This window comes from Taeniopygia guttata, chromosome 2 (genome assembly GCF_048771995.1).
Source record: "Taeniopygia guttata chromosome 2, bTaeGut7.mat, whole genome shotgun sequence".
NCBI lineage: Eukaryota > Metazoa > Chordata > Aves > Passeriformes > Estrildidae > Taeniopygia > Taeniopygia guttata.
The window spans coordinates 279,819-296,627 of record NC_133026.1 but is presented as its reverse complement, the minus strand read 5'-3'; the positions used below and the strand labels follow the sequence as shown (position 1 = coordinate 296,627).

At 52.7% G+C, this 16,809-nt stretch overlaps 1 protein-coding gene across 3 annotated transcripts; it reads right to left on the bottom strand.

The window, feature by feature from the left end:
• Positions 1-9,282, bottom strand: ASB10 (ankyrin repeat and SOCS box containing 10). Of its 3 annotated transcripts, none has more exons than XM_030264077.4 (5): positions 8,867-9,282; positions 4,533-4,800; positions 3,154-3,658; positions 902-1,015; positions 1-649 (listed from the first exon to the last, which is right to left on the bottom strand). In XM_030264077.4, the coding sequence occupies exons 1-5, from the start codon at positions 9,156-9,158 to the stop codon at positions 464-466; spliced, it is 1,365 nt and encodes a 454-aa protein (XP_030119937.3). In that variant the 5' UTR covers positions 9,159-9,282; the 3' UTR covers positions 1-463. The 3 variants fall into 3 exon arrangements, with proteins under 3 accessions (XP_030119937.3, XP_030119938.3, XP_030119936.3); XM_030264078.4 differs by lacking the exon at positions 8,867-9,282 and adding an exon at positions 5,883-7,039 and having other exon boundaries at positions 1-605; XM_030264076.4 differs by lacking the exon at positions 8,867-9,282 and adding an exon at positions 5,883-6,801.
• Between the last annotated feature and the right edge of the window lie 7,527 nt (positions 9,283-16,809).

Genomic DNA, 16,809 nt, shown 5'->3' with positions numbered 1-16,809 from the left:
TCAGGTAGGTATTAAGAACAGGATTTATTCCAAGCACCTTTGGGTACAGACCAAGCAACTTGACTAAAGACAGGACCACAGCAATCATCCAGGGCACCAGAGTTGCCTAGTAGAGGCTAGAGCATTTGGATTTGGGACAGGGAAACTGGTATCCTACTACTAAGCCTGGGACCCATGCAGTGTCTTTGCTCCTTGTACCACAAATTTCTCTAATTCCCATACCTCCTTTTGTTAGTCTGGGGTTTTCTGTATTAGTATGGACAAACAGAAAACTCCAAAACAGGTGCACAATGCACAGCACAAGGCTGGCTGGGACTGGGACACAGCAGCAGGCTTGGCACGGGGGCCGATGGGGCCGGGCAGGAGGGGGTGAGGGGAAGGGGGTGGCTGCAAAAGCACAGATCGCAGTGGCAGGGGTGGAACATCTGCACAGAAAGGCACAGCAGGACTGGAACTGCCACCCCTAGTAGAGAACGTCCTCGAAGCCGAGCAGCAGGAACTGGTGCAGGGCACTCGGCAGATGTAGCTGGGACAGGACCAGAAGCAGCCGGCCCTCCAGGAGGGTCCTAAGTGTGCAGCGAGCCAGGTGCTGCAAGGAGCGAGGTCTGTGCCCCAGGGAGAAAAGTGACTGGTAGAAACATGGGTATTTCTACAGAGAGAAGAAAGGACCAGAGGCATGCAAAGCTGAAGATATCACGCTGGGACAGAGGTAGAACCAGACATCCACTTGCCTCACTATGGAACGTTCTCCCTGCCCCAACAGCACACACCATCCCTGTGCCTGCAACCCCCACGGCCAGCCCCAGCTCTGCCCAACCCCCTTCAGGCCTAGATGCCCCTGGCAGCCCACCAGAAGCTGGAGATGTGTTCTTCAGGCAGCAGTCAGCATTTGCCCCCTCACCTGTACAACCTCTGCTGGAACTGCTTCCTCCCAGTCCTCGGAGACGCGCACGTGGCTGTAGCTGTTCACCAGGGCCTCGATGACACGCGGGCAGCTGTGGCAGCACCGCAGCACCTGGCCGGAGAGAGAGAGATGCCAGAGGCTCCCAGGAACAGGGGCCAGCCAGTGTTAAATGAATAAAGCAGGGATTGAGTAAAAAGCCTTCAGAGGATGCTCCTTGGGCAGTACAAGAGCCTGGCTGAGGCTACACCCAAGATAGACTCCGAGTCACAAGTTGTCATATTTTTATAAGTTTTGGTTCATTCACATATTGGAGTTAATTGTCCAATTACAGCTTCAGGTTATGAAGCCCCATCCTCCCAGACTGCTCTTCTCAATTCATGTTGTTTACACTTTTTGGGCCTGAAGCTGTAAAGGTGCTCTTGGTTCTGGGGCTGGAAAAGGATTGTTTTGCCTGACTAAGCTGTGAAGGGAGCTTGCTAACACTTTATATAAAGTTCAGAGTTATATACTAATACAATACAGAATCCAGAAAATATGAAAGCTAGAACTTAAGGCATCAAGAACAGGTGATTTTCACAGGTACATTCTTCCTTCTCTCAGGATTTTTTCATAGAGCAGCACAGAGGAAAGAAAGAGAAAACAATTTCTGCTTCTGCTCCTTGTTTTTCCCATGTGGAATGTGTTTGGAGAATTGTTTACCTGGGGTGATTGCTTGATTGGATTCTGGTGAGGATTGTTTGAGCCTGATGGCCAATCCAACCCACCTGGGGCTGGACTCTCCGGAGAGGGTCAGGAGTTGTGAGGAGTTAGATATGGGAGTTAGAGAAAGTAGGTATGTAGTTTCAGAATCTTCCTTTATATAGTATATTAATGTATTATAGCATAGCTATAAATAAAGAAATCATTCAGCCTTCTAGAGTTGGACATCATCATTTCTTTCCACCAGGTTTGCCTGCATTTTACAATAGGTGGTCACCATCATTTGGCAAGCTCCTGCAAGCCCCACTGTCACCTCCTAAAGTACTGCTCAATCCAGATGTAGTAAATCTGGTAAAGTCCTGTCCTTCCCTCATTGTGACCCAGGAGAGAAAAACCATGGCAAATAAGGAGCACCAGAGCTTTGTAAGCACCTCCTTACAAAGAGGAGGACTGAGCCACCACTCAACATGCACAGCATGGCTGCCTTCAGCACAACCAGGTCCCCACAGCTTCTCCTCAGACACAGGAGCCATCCTAGATGGCTGGGGTGATGATCTCCACCAGCTTTACTGCTGCCAGCAGTTCACAAACACCAACACTCTGCTTTACACCAGACTCTTCACCTCACATTTCAGTAGTTGGAGCTGAGCCATTCCAGGGCAGGGACTGGCATTAATTTTGTGATCAGACAGAGCACAGCACACTATACCTCTTTGGAGAGCCACACCAGGGTCTCAGGGATGCAGGATTGTGCCTCGTTGGTGCACAGCTGCAGAGACATCTGTACCTATGTCTAAAGCAGTGCTGTGCCCATGTCAAGGATGGCACAGAAACGCAGAAGACTTCACACATATTTGTACAACATCTCTGGTGTGTCCCACCCTGGCGTGGGTGCAGGTGATAAACCAGTGCCGTGTACCTAGCCACAGTGCAGCCTTTGGAGAACAGCCCACCCAGGCAAAGCCGCACAGAGGCAGATTTCCCTGGCTCCGGGCTGCCACTCCCCATGGCCCAGGCCAGCAGTAGCTGTCAGAGTCTATTCTGGCTGTACCAGTGATCCTCATTATCTGGCGTTAATAGGAGATTAATTAGTGTTAATTGTTGATTTTCCTGTATTTTCCCAAAGGGGAGAGCAATCTGCTGATCTCCGGGCTGGGTAATTATTGCAGTGCTCAGGAATTAAGACAGGAAATTAACCCTTTGTCTGCGGGTGACTTGCAGAGACAGTGGGAGCTGGAGGGTGTGCCTCTGAGAAGAAACACCTCCAGAGGAAAAGGACCAACAATTTCCAGAGCAAGTAATAATGGAAACTGGGTGAGTGCTGTCCACACAGCTTAGCAGACAGAAGCAGGAGAGTACTACAGCAAAACACACCCCAGGAGAAAACATCAGGGATTCCCATACCAATAATGCCAGTTCTCCCTTCCAAGGCGCTAGGCAGGGCAGGGCAGCAAACAGGCTGCCTTGGAACAAGCCCTGCTGTGACAGGAGGGTCCACTGGAGCCCTGGTGGTGTTCCCAGCCCTTCCCCTCCCAGCACACTCCCCGCACCTTGAGGAGGGAACCTGGCCAGATGCGGACGGCTCCGTGGTTGAGCAGCGCCCGTACCACGAGCTCTGGGTGATGCTCCAGCTTGTAGGCAGCCACTTGCAGGATGTTGTGCAGGGCCGTGTTGCCGCCGTAGTTCATGACATTGACATTGGCACCCCGGGCCAGCAGTAACTCTGCGATTTGAGCGTTGGCATTCTTGCAGGCCAGGTGAAGTGGGTGCTGCCGGTCCCGATCCTCAGCGTTGATGCTGGCACCGCTCTCCACCAGCAGCTGGCAGACCCGGTAGTAGCGGTCCATGTCCTGGGGCTGATGGTGCTGAGCACAGGCAGCATTCAGTGGTGTTTGCCCCTCCTTGTTCTTCACCTCCAATTCAGCACCCTGGTGCAGAAGCAGCCGGACGTGCTCTGCCAGGCCATGCCGTGATGCCACATGCAGTGCCGTGTCCTTCTCCTCCTCTGTCTGGCTGTTCACGCTGGCACCATGCTGCAGCAGCAGCTGGACACACCTGTGTGGGCCAAGGCGACTTGGTGACCATGCCTCATCTCCACCTCCCAGCTCCCACATCTGCACCACCCCAGCTTTTCCCCAGAGTCCAAAGATCCCTGCTGCTCATGCCCTGGAGCAGTGTTTTTAAGCCAGGATGAATGGTGAGCAGAGATACTGTCACCCTAAATTCAGATAACTCTGCATAGACCTCTTAAAGTGCTGTCACACCTGATGCCTGCTGGCATGCACAGTGGAACTGCACAGGAACACCCTGAACATTACAATGTGACCACAGTGGATCTGTGCAGGAACACCCTGAATATTACAGTGTGACCAAGTGGATCTGTGCAGGAATGCCCTGAACATTACGGTGTGACCAAGTGGATCTGTGCAGGAACGCCCTGAACATTACAGTGTGACCAAGTGGATCTGTGCAGGAATGCCCTGAACATTACAGTGTGACCAAGTGCATCTGTGCAGGAATGCCCTGAACATTACAGTGTGACCAAGTGGATCTGTGCAGGAATGCCCTGAACATTACAGTGTGACCACAGTGGATCTGTGCAGGAATGCCCTGAACATTACAGTGTGACCAAGTGGATCTGTGCAGGAACGCCCTGAACATTACAGTGTGACCACAGTGGATCTGTGCAGGAATGCCCTGAACATTACAGTGTGACCACTGGCTCCTCAGCTGCTTCTGCTGGGGACAGGAGCTTGCAGTCACCTCTGAGGTTGGACCTCAGAGGCGATCCCAGCGCAGGAACAGGCACCAAGGCCACCCCCATTCCGCACCCACCAGCCCACCCTCAGGGGAGAGGTGGGACCCCTCCTACAGGGGATTAGTCTCGAGGGGGAGGGAGGCAGGCTGCGCTCCCCCGGGCAGGACTCACTCGAGGGAGTCGGAGCTCTTGCAGAGGTGCAGGGGCCGGTAGCCATCCTCGGAGACAGCCTCGGGATCGGCCCCGGAGCCGAGCAGCAGGCGCACGCAGGCGGTGCTGGCGGCTGCACAAGCCTCGTGCAGGGCGGTCTTGCCGCCCGGAGCAAAGTCGACGGCAGCGCCGCGGAGCAGCAGCAGCCGCAGGCAGTCCGCGTAGCCCCGGCCGGCCGTGATGTGCAGCGGCGTGGTGAGCTCCTGCTCGTAGCTCAGCGACCACAGTCCTGCAGGGAAGAGGGGTCAGGGAGCCACGTCCAGCCGCGGCGCACAAAGACCTGCCACTTTCCTTGAAGTACCTGGGGTACAACCCCCGAAGACACGTGTGTTTCCCCTCAAGGGACATCAAGTCCCCTCCCTGCAAGATCCCTGCATTTGGACTAGCCCGCCAAAGGCAGAGATCCCTGGCAGGCTCTCAGCCTTGCGGACAGGAGCTCCAGGGAGCCGCAGCCCGCAGGAGAGGCTGTTCTAGTGAGAGTGCCCCTCACCTGCGGCTCAGGTGGGTACATGGGGCTTCTGTTGTCAGGGGCGCAGCAGATGAAGGGTCTGGGGCATGAGCAGGCTGATGGCAGTGAGGTGGCTGGGCCAAACAGCATGTGTGAAGCACCACAAACACAAGGAACCAGGCAGTAGAGAGGTGTCAGAGCCAACTGCCACACACACAGGGGACTCAAACAAGCCCTGAGCAGGGTGCAGACAACAAGCTACAGACAGCAGAGACAGACATCTAGAGCCTAGGAGAGAGCAAGGGGCTGAAATGTGCCAGCTCTCAAAGATGCTGACCCAGCACAAACCACCGCTGAGCCGGTGCTTTCTGCTGGCTAACAGCCTGCAGATGCTACAGGAAAAATCTCCTTAAACTGTGTTTCTTGCTGCCTACCCAGACTGAGCTGGAGGACATCCCAGACTGCATGGTGCAATCCTCTCGGCTCCTGCTTGCAGAGGCAGTATGGCACCTGTGTTTTCCAGGGCCAGGTTCAAACTGCACCATCTCATAGGTCTAACTCCTGTTGTGACAGTCTGGCACAACCCATGGTGGGAGTCCACAGCACAGAGCAGGCTGCACAGAGCAGTTCCCAAGCACTTAAGACAATCCCTGCGGGAGGGACCAGGTTTCCTGGATGCACCCTGCGCTCTCAGAAGCGGGAACCCCCTTCCACAAGGAACACAGGAGAACCTGAGCACGTCCCCATGCTCTTGCTCCCATTCCCACTGCTCTGCAAGCCCAGTAGCACCCGTAACACACTGCCCCAGCAGCAGCCGTGCCCCGCAGCACACAGCCAGGCTGAGCCCCACTGCTGCCCCATACTCAGCCTGCGGGGATTGAAGCGGTAGTTCTTCCACTCTTCCAGGTCACTGGTGTCAAACACCGCACTGGGGCTCAGGTTGTTCTGAGGATCTCTGAGGATCTTGGCGACAGTGCCCTGATCCCCGGCCAGCAGGGCCTGCCAGAACACCTGGGCAGGGCCACATGCCTGCTGGGTGCGGATGGGCTCCTGGCTCTCATCTCTTCCACCTGTGACACTGCCCATGACGCCCAAACTCTGCTCAGAGACCAGGACAGGACCTGCTGGTGCACCCCAGCCAGGCTCTGAGGCACAGCCCCACCAGCAGCCTGTGTTTGGGCCCAGAATCTGCCTGCCAGCCCAGGGCATTCTGCAGGGAGGGGGAATGCATCACACCCCTCTCTTTGGCTCAGGCTGGGCACAGCTCAAGTCTCAGCTGTTCTATTCTGGGAAACCTTGTGACCAAATGCTGGGGCCAAGAGGCTGATAAAGGCTCTCCACTCAAGCAGCAGTGCCCTGCTGTGAAGACAAAACCCTCAGGAAGGGCAGGGGAGCTTAAAGTGTAGAAATGGGGATGAGACATCACTAAGACAACAGAGAGGGAAATGGTATCATGCCTACTCAGCATGTTGCCCACTGTTGCCCAGACCACAACAGCATGAGCACAGCAGCTCCACACACATCTCCATACCTTTGTTCACCTCTTGGCTCCACACACGTCTCCAGCACTGCACACCCATTTACCAGTTGCACCTGAGCCACTGGCATTGGGAAGATTTTTAAACAAGCTACAGAACAGCTATTTTTAATCAAAGCCAAAGAAGTGGTAGCAATAGGTACAAGGATGGGAAAAAATTGGGGTAATTATCCTTTAGACCCTCCCCACTTCCTCCTTTTTCTTGATATGCAGGCTTGCACAAAGCCCATGCATAGCTTTAGTGTTCCCTTTCAGTCCTCAGACACTCGCCTGGCTCGGCTGCTCACTGCAGTCCTGTCACCCGAGCTGGCGTTCTCCTCTGACCCCAGCTGGCTGCACACATCCCTCCTCGGTCACAGGAGAGCATGCCCTGCTCACATGGCAGCAGCACCCTGCACACATTGTTCACACCATGTGATCGAGAGAACATGGCAAACTGCATGGAAGGCTAGTAGAGTTCAGTTTAATTTTGTGTCATGGAACTATTCAGATCATGCAGTTAAGTGACCCCAGTAGACCACCAAGCAACAATTACCAGAGGACCAGTGCAGAGTGTAAGACAGGGAACTTTACCCTTCTCAGTAATGAAAATAAATGAATAAGTTCTATGCTGACAATATCCAGTTTGCTCTGTGTGTGCAAACTCCACCTTGTCTAACTGAAATGTAGCCTACAAAAAGGTAAAGAAAGGGAAGGCCCTGGTAGATGTTCTCACCTGATGGGACCCTCTATTTACCCAAGGATATAAGCAGGTATACCATGAGAGCTTGAGGTTCCCAGTCACGCACCAGGGAGGCATAAAGCAGTGTAAGTATCAGTGACACTAGACAGTTTACACTTCCTCTGGGCACCTTAAAATACCAGTGAGGTGATCTGGGAAAGACAAGGTCACTAGAACCTACTGTTTAGGTCACTGAATTCTCGGAGCTTCTTCCTGCACCATCAGCAAGATACAGAGACACACCTCAGGTAGCATGAAGGTTTGTTTTGGTCTTTGTTCTGTATTCTTATCTGATAGATTTGGCAACACATTTTTGCTCTGTGCAAGATGAATGATCTTGTTTGGTTGGGGTTTTCATGTCTTTAAACTTTGTTGATTAGAGAAATTTCTGGATGAAGTTGTTTTATATTGATCCATTTTCTCTGGGGCACAAACCTTCCCCAGCAGAGAGACTGGCTGCTCCGGTGACTGCCAGCCTAGGATAACACCGGAGTTACCACACCCAGTCCGTGTTTTATTGACAAATGGCCTCACACAAAGGGTAATACCTTTAGGGATTTCATTCCTAAGTAGACTGTAACAATTCAAAACCTAGGTCTTACAAATCTTGCAGCTCGGTAAATAATCTTCACCACTCAAGCAGCAGCATGTGCACTGGCAAGACCACGCACCCTATTTGTCTCTTGCTGGAATGGATCCCCACAAAACTGACATCTGTCTAAGCACCAGGACATTTGGCCTTCTCCTCTGGGAAAGCAGCTTTGTCAACAGCTCTTCCATTCTCCTATGGGTGGCTTTTGCCACCAGCCTTCTGTTGAGGAGGCATTCTCCCAGATTTTCCCTAAACCAGGACCAATACAGTCAAAGGCCTTCCCCACTTGATGCTCTTAAATTCTGGGAGTCTGCCTGCACCACATCACTAGCTGACAGCAGCAAGAACCAGGGCACATCAGGCTGCCCAGCACACCTCTCCCTGGGCACACCAGCTGCATCGCTTGCTGAGAAGCTTATAGACAGTGTTGATGAGAAGGTAAGTAAAAGGGACCAGAGAGTATGGAAGCATGTGTAGTAGGCCCAAGATGTGCCTGACAAGGTAGGGATGGACAACTGAGATGTACAGAGAGAAGCACTAAGAATGATCAGCTCCTACCTCCTGTCACTGAGGAAAGTTTGCTTCCACCATCTTTCTCGTGGACTGGATTTCTGCTCCCCTTGTCAAACCTATCTCATGGAACAGAGCAGCATTCTGGTGCCTCTTCACCCATGCACACTCCCCACCTCACACGTATTTCACATCCATCCCAGCAATCTCTAACAGGACAGTCCTGAGGATGTGGTTCTCCAGCAACTCTTCCAGGGGCCCTATTCTCATAATTTCCTGGTAGATCTGCCTCATACCACCTTCAACAAGCCTGCTACTGTTTGTTGTACAGCCTTGGAAACTTCCTTCCTCACACTAAAGCTGTTCTTCTCAAGTCCTTCTTCCACCACTGGGGATTCCTTCCAATATTTTTCTTGGGTGCCTGAGCCCTATCCTTGGACCCAATCCTGGGTGTTTTCTATCCCATGTCCCAGCCACTCATACCCACCACGTTTACTGCTAGTCCAGCGCAGCACATCGCCCCTGGTCTCAATGATGAGGTTGACAGCTGCGCTCTTGGTGAAGTACTTCTGCACCATGTCCAGGTCTCCAGTGAAGAGTGCATTCTGCACCAGCAGATCCTGGCACTCCAGTGGCTCCAGGCGGCTGTGCTGGTGTCCCCAGCCTTCTGGGCTCAGGCTGTGCTCACTGTGGTGGGACCTCACACTGCAGGAATCCTTCCATGGAGCCGGCTGCAGCAAACGTTGAGGGGCAGAGCGGAGAGGGAAGGGGCAGTCCATCACAGGTAACTAACCAGAGAAGTCTGAGCCACAAAGAAAATGAGCTATTACAGCAAAGACCCTCTTGTTCAAGGGTTTGTCCTTTGCAGATTGCTCCTGGCTTCCAGCTCCCCTGCATCTGGCTGGACTCAGGCAGAGGCCTGAATCACCCAGTATAAATAGCCTGGCTTGGCAGCTCCTCATCACCACCTCCCCCTCTTCCCAGGGCTTATTTTCAGCTGCTAGGTGCAATCGCCAGCATGGACTAGGCACAGGAGAGGGGTGGCAGGCAGCCTGGAAATGCTCCCTTTGTGCTTGTTGGCTCTGCAGAGAGCCCCTGCTCCACACGGCGCTCCCACTGAGAAAGGGGCAGAGCAAGGTGGGGGCAACCACGGCAGGGAGGTAGGGAAGTGATGGGGAGCTTGGGAAAGGCCTGGATCAGACTTGGTGTCAGAAGTCATAAAGGACTAAGGACAGGGTCTTCCCCACAGGGACCAAAAGACCCTCACAAGCACCATACACTGCTCTAGCAATCAGCTCCTTCCCCAGGGCACCAAGGCTGGCTGCCCACAGGGCTGGGCAGGATACAGAAGGGCAGAGAGGTGAGCCACAAGAAAAACAGCTTGTACAACACTGTCACATTGGTCCCAAACTGTAATCAAGTTCTTTGTGGTGTGGCTGGAGGTGCTGATCAAACAGGGAGCCAGACTTTGCTTGTGTTCCTTTTGGCAGCTGTTTTCAGAGCAGAGAAAAGCGTTATGTAAGGACCTTGTAACTGAAGAGGGTCCACAAACCAGTCCCAGGACTGAGATCATGCCAAACATTACCACTGCCACAGCACAGATGCTCTGTGCCAGTGAGCACATGCAGCATCCCCCTGGTGCTGGGCTGGGAGCACACTGTTCTCCTGAAGGATGCAGTGGCTCTACCTCCAGCTCCACGTGGAACCCACATTCAAGCTTCAGAGTCTCCTCCAGCCAGGTGAGGGGCTCAGAGCAACAACCCTGACTTGGGGAACTTTGAGTACAGGAAGTCTGGATTCCCTAAGAGATGAGGAAAAGGACAAGCTAAGAACTCTTAGTTCCACTCCAACCTGTCTTTACAACTTGTGCTGTTCCAGGAACCAATGCCATCATTTTCACCCAGCTATGGGCTTGGCAGCAGAATCCCAAACTCCTCACACTCAGCACTATTCAGGCACCCAAGGCCACCCAGGGAAGGTTCCTGGGAGGAATGCTCTGACTGCAGGTGTCCCCCACCCCATTACCCCCTCCATGCTGGCTGAGGGAAGGCAGTGTGTTCACACTCAGCATCTCACAGGCCTGGGTCTGCACATTCTTGACTGCACCAGCTACCCTGGACATTTTCTCCCATTCCCATAGCTAACAACAACAAAAAAAATCCCTCAAACCACTTCAAGAAAACCAGTCAATCTAAAACTACAAACAAAAAATCCACAAAGAAAGGAAAAAAAAAAAAAAAAAAAAAAACCCCACCAAACTCACAAAACACAAGCAGCCTCCTTCAGCATCTCCGAGCCCAGCACCCATAGGTGCCAAGTAGGAAAGTCCACAGGGACATTGAGGGCACTGAGGATCTTCAGCTGCAGGCAGAGAAAAGGGTGTCAGAGCCATCCATTTCCTATCCAGAAGAGCAGCCAGCTGGGTCACTGAGCAAGAGACAAATGTCAGAATACAACTTGTCTTTAAGTACACCTGGGGCTTTCATCCTTACCCCACTAATGTTTGGTCACAATATAGCACTGAGAATAACCACAGCTGGGAGACCCTGGCTAGGAGGGCCTGAACATGGTCAGGAAGAAGAGGGTAAGGACTGAATACTGCCTTGTCCTCCCACATTTCTATCATGCATGGCTTGAGGGGGCAGCAGAGGGTGCCCACACAGCAGTCAGAGAGAAACAGAGCAGCAAGGCCACTCTTCCAGCCAGCCACTAACCAGCACCCACAGAACTGCTGCTGACACTGCTGCTGCTCCATCAGCTCCCTCACACCCAGTCCCACAGCTCGTGCATCTGCCATGGACGTTCAGGAGCACAGCTTGTCCTCAGCTCCAGAGCCAGCCTCAGATAGCTGACACAGCTCCTCCAACAGTGCCCAGAGCTGAAAGCCCTGGGGCTTCAGGGTCAGGAACCTGCAGTGACACAAGTCCAAGGGCTGCTCAGAAAGCGACCACTGGTGAAGGCCAGGACCCCTGAACAACAGTTCCATCACCAGGCATGGCCCACACACCTCTGTTCCCATGGACAACACCCAAGTGACATGACCTGGCTGTGCCTTATCTCTCACCCATGTCTATCTCGTCAAATAAATGTCTCCATGGGGCCAAGCACCACAGCCATGGCGGGGGAGATGCATTCAGAGCCTCAGAACGAGGTTGTGTGGGGAGGGAGCAGCGTGCGTGGAAACGAGCCTGTAACGAGTTTGTAATATGCATGTGTGGCACGGCCTGCGCAGCGTCATCACAATGGCACAGGCACTTTCCCGCCTCATTGCCTCCCAAATGGATTTTAAATATCATTCCGAGGACACAATTATTTAAAACGCTGAACTAAACACTCACTAATGGGAAAACGGCGTGTGGCCTGCAGCAGCCATTCCTCATGGGGCCACTCTGCCCATGTCATCCTCCTCTCCAGCCCCACACCCTGCATGGGGCACATGGAAGCATCCTCCTCTTCCTTGGAGGGCAAACACGGCGCCACTGATACCTGTCTTGAGCCCAGGCCAGTGCACATGGCTTATGTGAGAACACACCTTTGTCCCCACCCCAGTGACCTCCAGCCCCTAAGCAGCTTCCAGGCACCCGGGGCACTGCGAGTCAGCCCCCAGGGCTCCGTGCTGGGGAGCACCTCGCCACACAGCAGGTCCTCCTGTCTCTCCCCAGTTTGGCATCAGGTTATGCGGGGCTACACAGGGAGAGGACAAGGATGAGAGCAAGGATGCCTCCTGACCCTCTTTATGTGGCCCTGGAAGTTATAGTTCCAACACAAGATTTACTTTTTCACTTAGTCTAAATCCTTCCCACACGCCCAGGCACAGGGGAGATGAAGAAAGCAGCATTATTGTAGGCTACATGCAGGAATCCAGAGCATACAGAGCATGAAAAGAGAGGAAAAACCCAAGGAAACAAATTCGCTGTAGTAACACTTGCTGATGAGAACACAGGGAGAGACAGCTCCAAGAGCGCTGTGGACGTCAGTCCCACTGCAGCACTGGCAGCATCAGGGGGACAGAGCTTTAGACAGCAGTGCGTCTGCTGAGGGGGGAGTGCCTGCCTGACCTTTGGCTATTACCCCTCTCCTTCCCTCCATGCAGGGATTCTCAGGCCACCACTCGGAGACAGCAGCCAGCCCCAGACTCAACAGAGAAGGGAGGTGACGCAGAGCAGCACCATCCCCACACACAAGCAGCTGAGCACGGAGAGGATGAGAGTCCATTGCTGGAGGCCCGGCTGTACATCAGAGGTTCACATTTTAACAGCTTTGGCATCACCAGGGCTATCCATCACCAGCTCATTTTCCTCCATGTGCTGGACTGCTCCTGCCTCCGCTATTTGGAACAGCATCTAATGAGACACGGGAGCACCACCTGGCAACACGGCTGCCAAGGGACACAACATGGGAAGAGGAATACACACAGGACTGCACACTGCTGCCAGCCTCTACTGCCCAAAAAGCTCCCTCCCTCAAACCTGCTCCACTCCTAACAGACCTCAGGGATGCTCTGCCTCCTGGTCCTCCTCCATGGCAGAGAAAGAGCACATGCTCTTAAGCCATTGCTCTCTTAGAGAACAGAGACACTGGTGATACTTTCATGAATGCTCATTCAGCACTATGGTGCTCTTTTTGAGAGGCTGAAGAAAGGACAAAAAAAATGAATTGTTTCTAGCCCACAGACACGCACAGCTTAGTCAGAACATAGACATGGGGCCAGGGACGTGCAACATGACAGTGATGCAGTGTTGCAGCACTAAAAACTCTCTGTGAGACTTGCAAAGACATAGGCAGACCTGGACAAAGACTCGTGGAGCAAGGCAGCCCCAAAACACTTTGGAAGAGAGCCTGCACAGGCGCCAAGCTTTGCTTTTAGTGTAACCTGAGTACTTCCGAGTTGTTCTCGCAGCGGTCAGTGCCCCGTGAATCCCTACTGGGCAGCAGAGCCTAAAAGCGACTTTGCCCACATCTTACAGGAGCCACAAGCCCAGTCTGGAGGCAGCTGAGCTGAGGCATGGCTCTGGCCGGAGCTCATCAGCAAAACACAGGGTGAGCTCTCAGGAAAAGACAGCCCTGCGGGACATCCTGTGCAGGCATCCCGGGGCAGCTCCAGCAGGATTTACTTTGGGGAAACGAGCAGCAGGATCCCTGCACAGCCAGAGATGAGCCCCTCACATGGGACATGTGCAAGGGACAACGTGGGCAGGTTGTGCAGAACTCCCTCGTTCCAAGAGCAACTTCCTCCTTCTGCCCCTCAGCACATCTGCACTACCGATCACATTTCCGAGGAAATGCAGGGATCTGGTGAGAGGAATGCGAGCCCAATCTCCAACTCCATTCCTCAGGTCTTTGTTGGGGGCGGAAGGGAAGAGAGGGATGTGACACGCAGCAGGATGCAAAAGTGGAGTACTGGAGACTCAAACACCTGCACCTTTAAATCCTTACTCCTCTGGGGCTCACCCGATGCTCCATCAGACATCTGCAGGAGACAGCCCCTCACCTCACCATAGATCAGCACCGTATCCAGCCAGGTTCCTGCCGGAGGAGAATGTCGCACGGTCCCCGGGCTCGTGCCGCAGAAATGGATCCGAGATGAGGCAGTCAGAGAGACCCATCTCCAGGGCAGGAGCAGAACTGCAGCTCCGGCTGCTCCTCAGCACTGCCCATCCCTCAGAGAGCGGCTGGGAGAGCTGGAAAGGGGGACAAGCTGGAGCAAACGACTTAAAAGTGAGGAATGTTTCTCCATTGCCTCCTCAAAGAGAAAGATTTGGAATTTGAACTGCCTTCAACAACGAACAGAAACAGGTTTATTTTAGAAAGTTGGGCACCTCCTTTACTGGTCATTAAAAGAGCTTGTAGGTGACACATCTGGCAACCAAGCAATAAACTTTTGCTACATCAGGCAAACTTCACCAGACTCTGAGGAGCAGCCAATGAAATTTTAGCCAGCGAAGATGAAGATTCCACATGCCCGCTGTTGATAGGATGTCTCTGTGACCTTGCCACTTTCAATACCCTCTGTAAGCATGTACCTAACTTGCCACAGGGACTGCAAAATGTCAGTCTTTGCTGTCCTTAACTGTCCTGGCTGCTCCTATGAGGCTTTTCATGCCCCACCAGGTTTGCATGGCTGCCATGGCTCTGCTCCCTCTCTGGCTTTCTTGCCAGTTCTCAGAGGGAGCTGACCAGGTAAAGACCCAACTCAGATCTCCCCCATTGCACTCTCTAAGCCACCTCTGGACCCATGGTGGTGTTCACCCCTTCCTGTGCTTTTTAGAATTATTCTTGGCATTTCTCTTCTATTTTCCTGCTTTTCTCTTTTATGGATAATAAAAAAAAAATTGAATTATCACTTTGTTTTCCAACATCTAACCTCATATCTTGCAGATATGTTTAGAACCTCGTTCCTTTCCACAATTATGGATCAAGGCAAAACTTGCCTCTCCTCAGCTTGGGGAGATCGGAACACAAGCACAGACACGTGGCCTAGTGGGCAGAAGAACAGATTCAGCAAGGAGATGAGCTGCTCACCTGCTTGCTGCAAATGGAGCCTGCTCAGCCTCCCACTCTTTGGCTGGACTCTCCCAGGCCTGCCTCCAGTCCAGGCATGCAGCTGAGCATCCCCACGGCTCCTCTGCCCCCAATACCAGCCATAGAGCCTCTCCCCACAGCACAGCCACCACAAGGGTTAGAGGGAGGAAAATAGCTGCAGCCCACACACCTCTGCTCAAGTCCAGTTCTGGCTTGCAGGCCAGGCACAGGGGAGAGATTGCTCCTCAATGCTGTCCTACAGACAAAAGGAAATGGAGCCCCCAGCAGAGCCCCTTCACTCTGTCCCCCAGCCAGCCCCACTCTGCAGCAGCAGAGATGCAGCTGAAGGTGAGATGCTCAGTGCTGCTGCCTCCTGTGCTCTCCCTAGAAGCATCACATACATCTTGTCCGGCCCACACCAGAGATCAGCATCTGTCACAGCTCACGAGACTCAGCAGCACCTCAGAAGCTGGGGAAATCCAGGACTGGCCCATTTACTGTCACCTTGAAACTTAACACAGCTCCGGCACCTCCTGGTAACCCTATTCTGATAATGGCTGTGAAGACAAGACATTAAAATCCAGACCCGACAGTGCCTTTTGCCAGAAGCTGGCAAAAGGCACTGCAACAGGTTGCCCAGAGAAGTTATGGATGCCCAAGCATTCAAGGCCAGGTTGGACAGGGCTTGGAGCAACCTGGTGTAGTAGGTGTCCCTATGTGTGGCAGGGAGGTGGACCTGGATGGGCTTTAAGGTCCCTTTCAATCAAAACTGTTCTATGATCCTCACCCAGAACATGGAGCACGTTTTCTTCACTCCACCACAGACCCTGAGGCAGCACCTCTGTGCAGGAATCCAGGACAGCCCCACACACCCCAAGAAGGTGCTGTGCTTACAGGGCAGCCAAGAACCCACCACAGGGTCATAGCTCTGGACACAACGCTCAGCCCTGTGGTTGCCCAGGCTCCATGTGGACAGACAGAAGTATGCCCATGCTCCCTTCAGGGCCCTAGATCCCTCCTGTAAGAAGCACTTGGGGATACAAGGAAAGGCAGTGAGGGCCAGTCACTAATATGAGGCAGAACACAGGACACCCAGTCCTAGCCCAGTTTTAGAGCCCTGCAACATAAAGTTCTCTTTAAAGACACTGGAATTAAGTAGAGATGATGGCCACATGTCTAAAAAGAAGAGTATGGTTTTCCTGTCAGTGAAGATCATTTTGCTTCAATCTGCCTAGTCCAGAAAAGGAGAAAGTTTTCACCAGAAGGAAAAAAACAAACAAACAAAAAAAACCCCGACAAAACCCAAATTCAACAACATTAACAAAAATACACAAAAACAGCTAATAAGGAAAAGCTCTCATCCCCACAGCCTACCAGAAGAAACCCAAACAAAGAACAACAGCTTTGAAAATCGTTTATAAACATTAGAAGAACCCTTTACCCAGTGCTTATTTCATCCTATTGGCCCAGGAAGATTTAGTATCTACTCTGACCAGTATAAACTGATAACTTGGGCAGAAAGACCCACCACAGTTTGGAAGCAGTTGAAGAACAGCAAGAAAGTCAAAGGCAGCAGAAGTCTTTAGCAGTCAGGAACCTGAAAGCCATAGGAAGGAGTTTGGAAAACTGCAGAGAACCCACTATGCTTCCCATAATGACCCCAGCTTTGCCCAGGCATACCCTGTGGTCCCTGCTCCTAGTTGCATATGTATGTTTTCAAACAGCAGGTGTCCTTCCAGCCCTACCAAAGAATCCCCATGGCTCAAACCACCTCACAACTTGTGATCCAAAGATGAAAGACACGATCTCTATGCATTTTTTTATTTGCAAGCAGACAACACGAGGTTTTGCTTTCTCAGTTAGGTAAGACCCAACACATCTCCTGCAGGAGAAGGCGGCAGGCCCGGG

What these genes read in the sequence shown, in the direction of transcription:
- ASB10 (XM_030264076.4), bottom strand. Translation starts at nt 6,228, where the DNA reads ATGCCCTGGGCTGGCAGGCAGATTCTGGGCCCAAACACAGGCTGCTGG. An exon ending in CTTCAATCCCCGCAGGCTGA is followed by an intron (nt 4,801 to 5,882) that starts GTATGGGGCAGC and finishes TCTTCCCTGCAG; the next exon opens with GACTGTGGTCGCTGAGCTAC. An exon ending in TTCCAGCAGAGGTTGTACAG is followed by an intron (nt 650 to 901) that starts GTGAGGGGGCAA and finishes TTCTCTCTGTAG; the next exon opens with AAATACCCATGTTTCTACCA.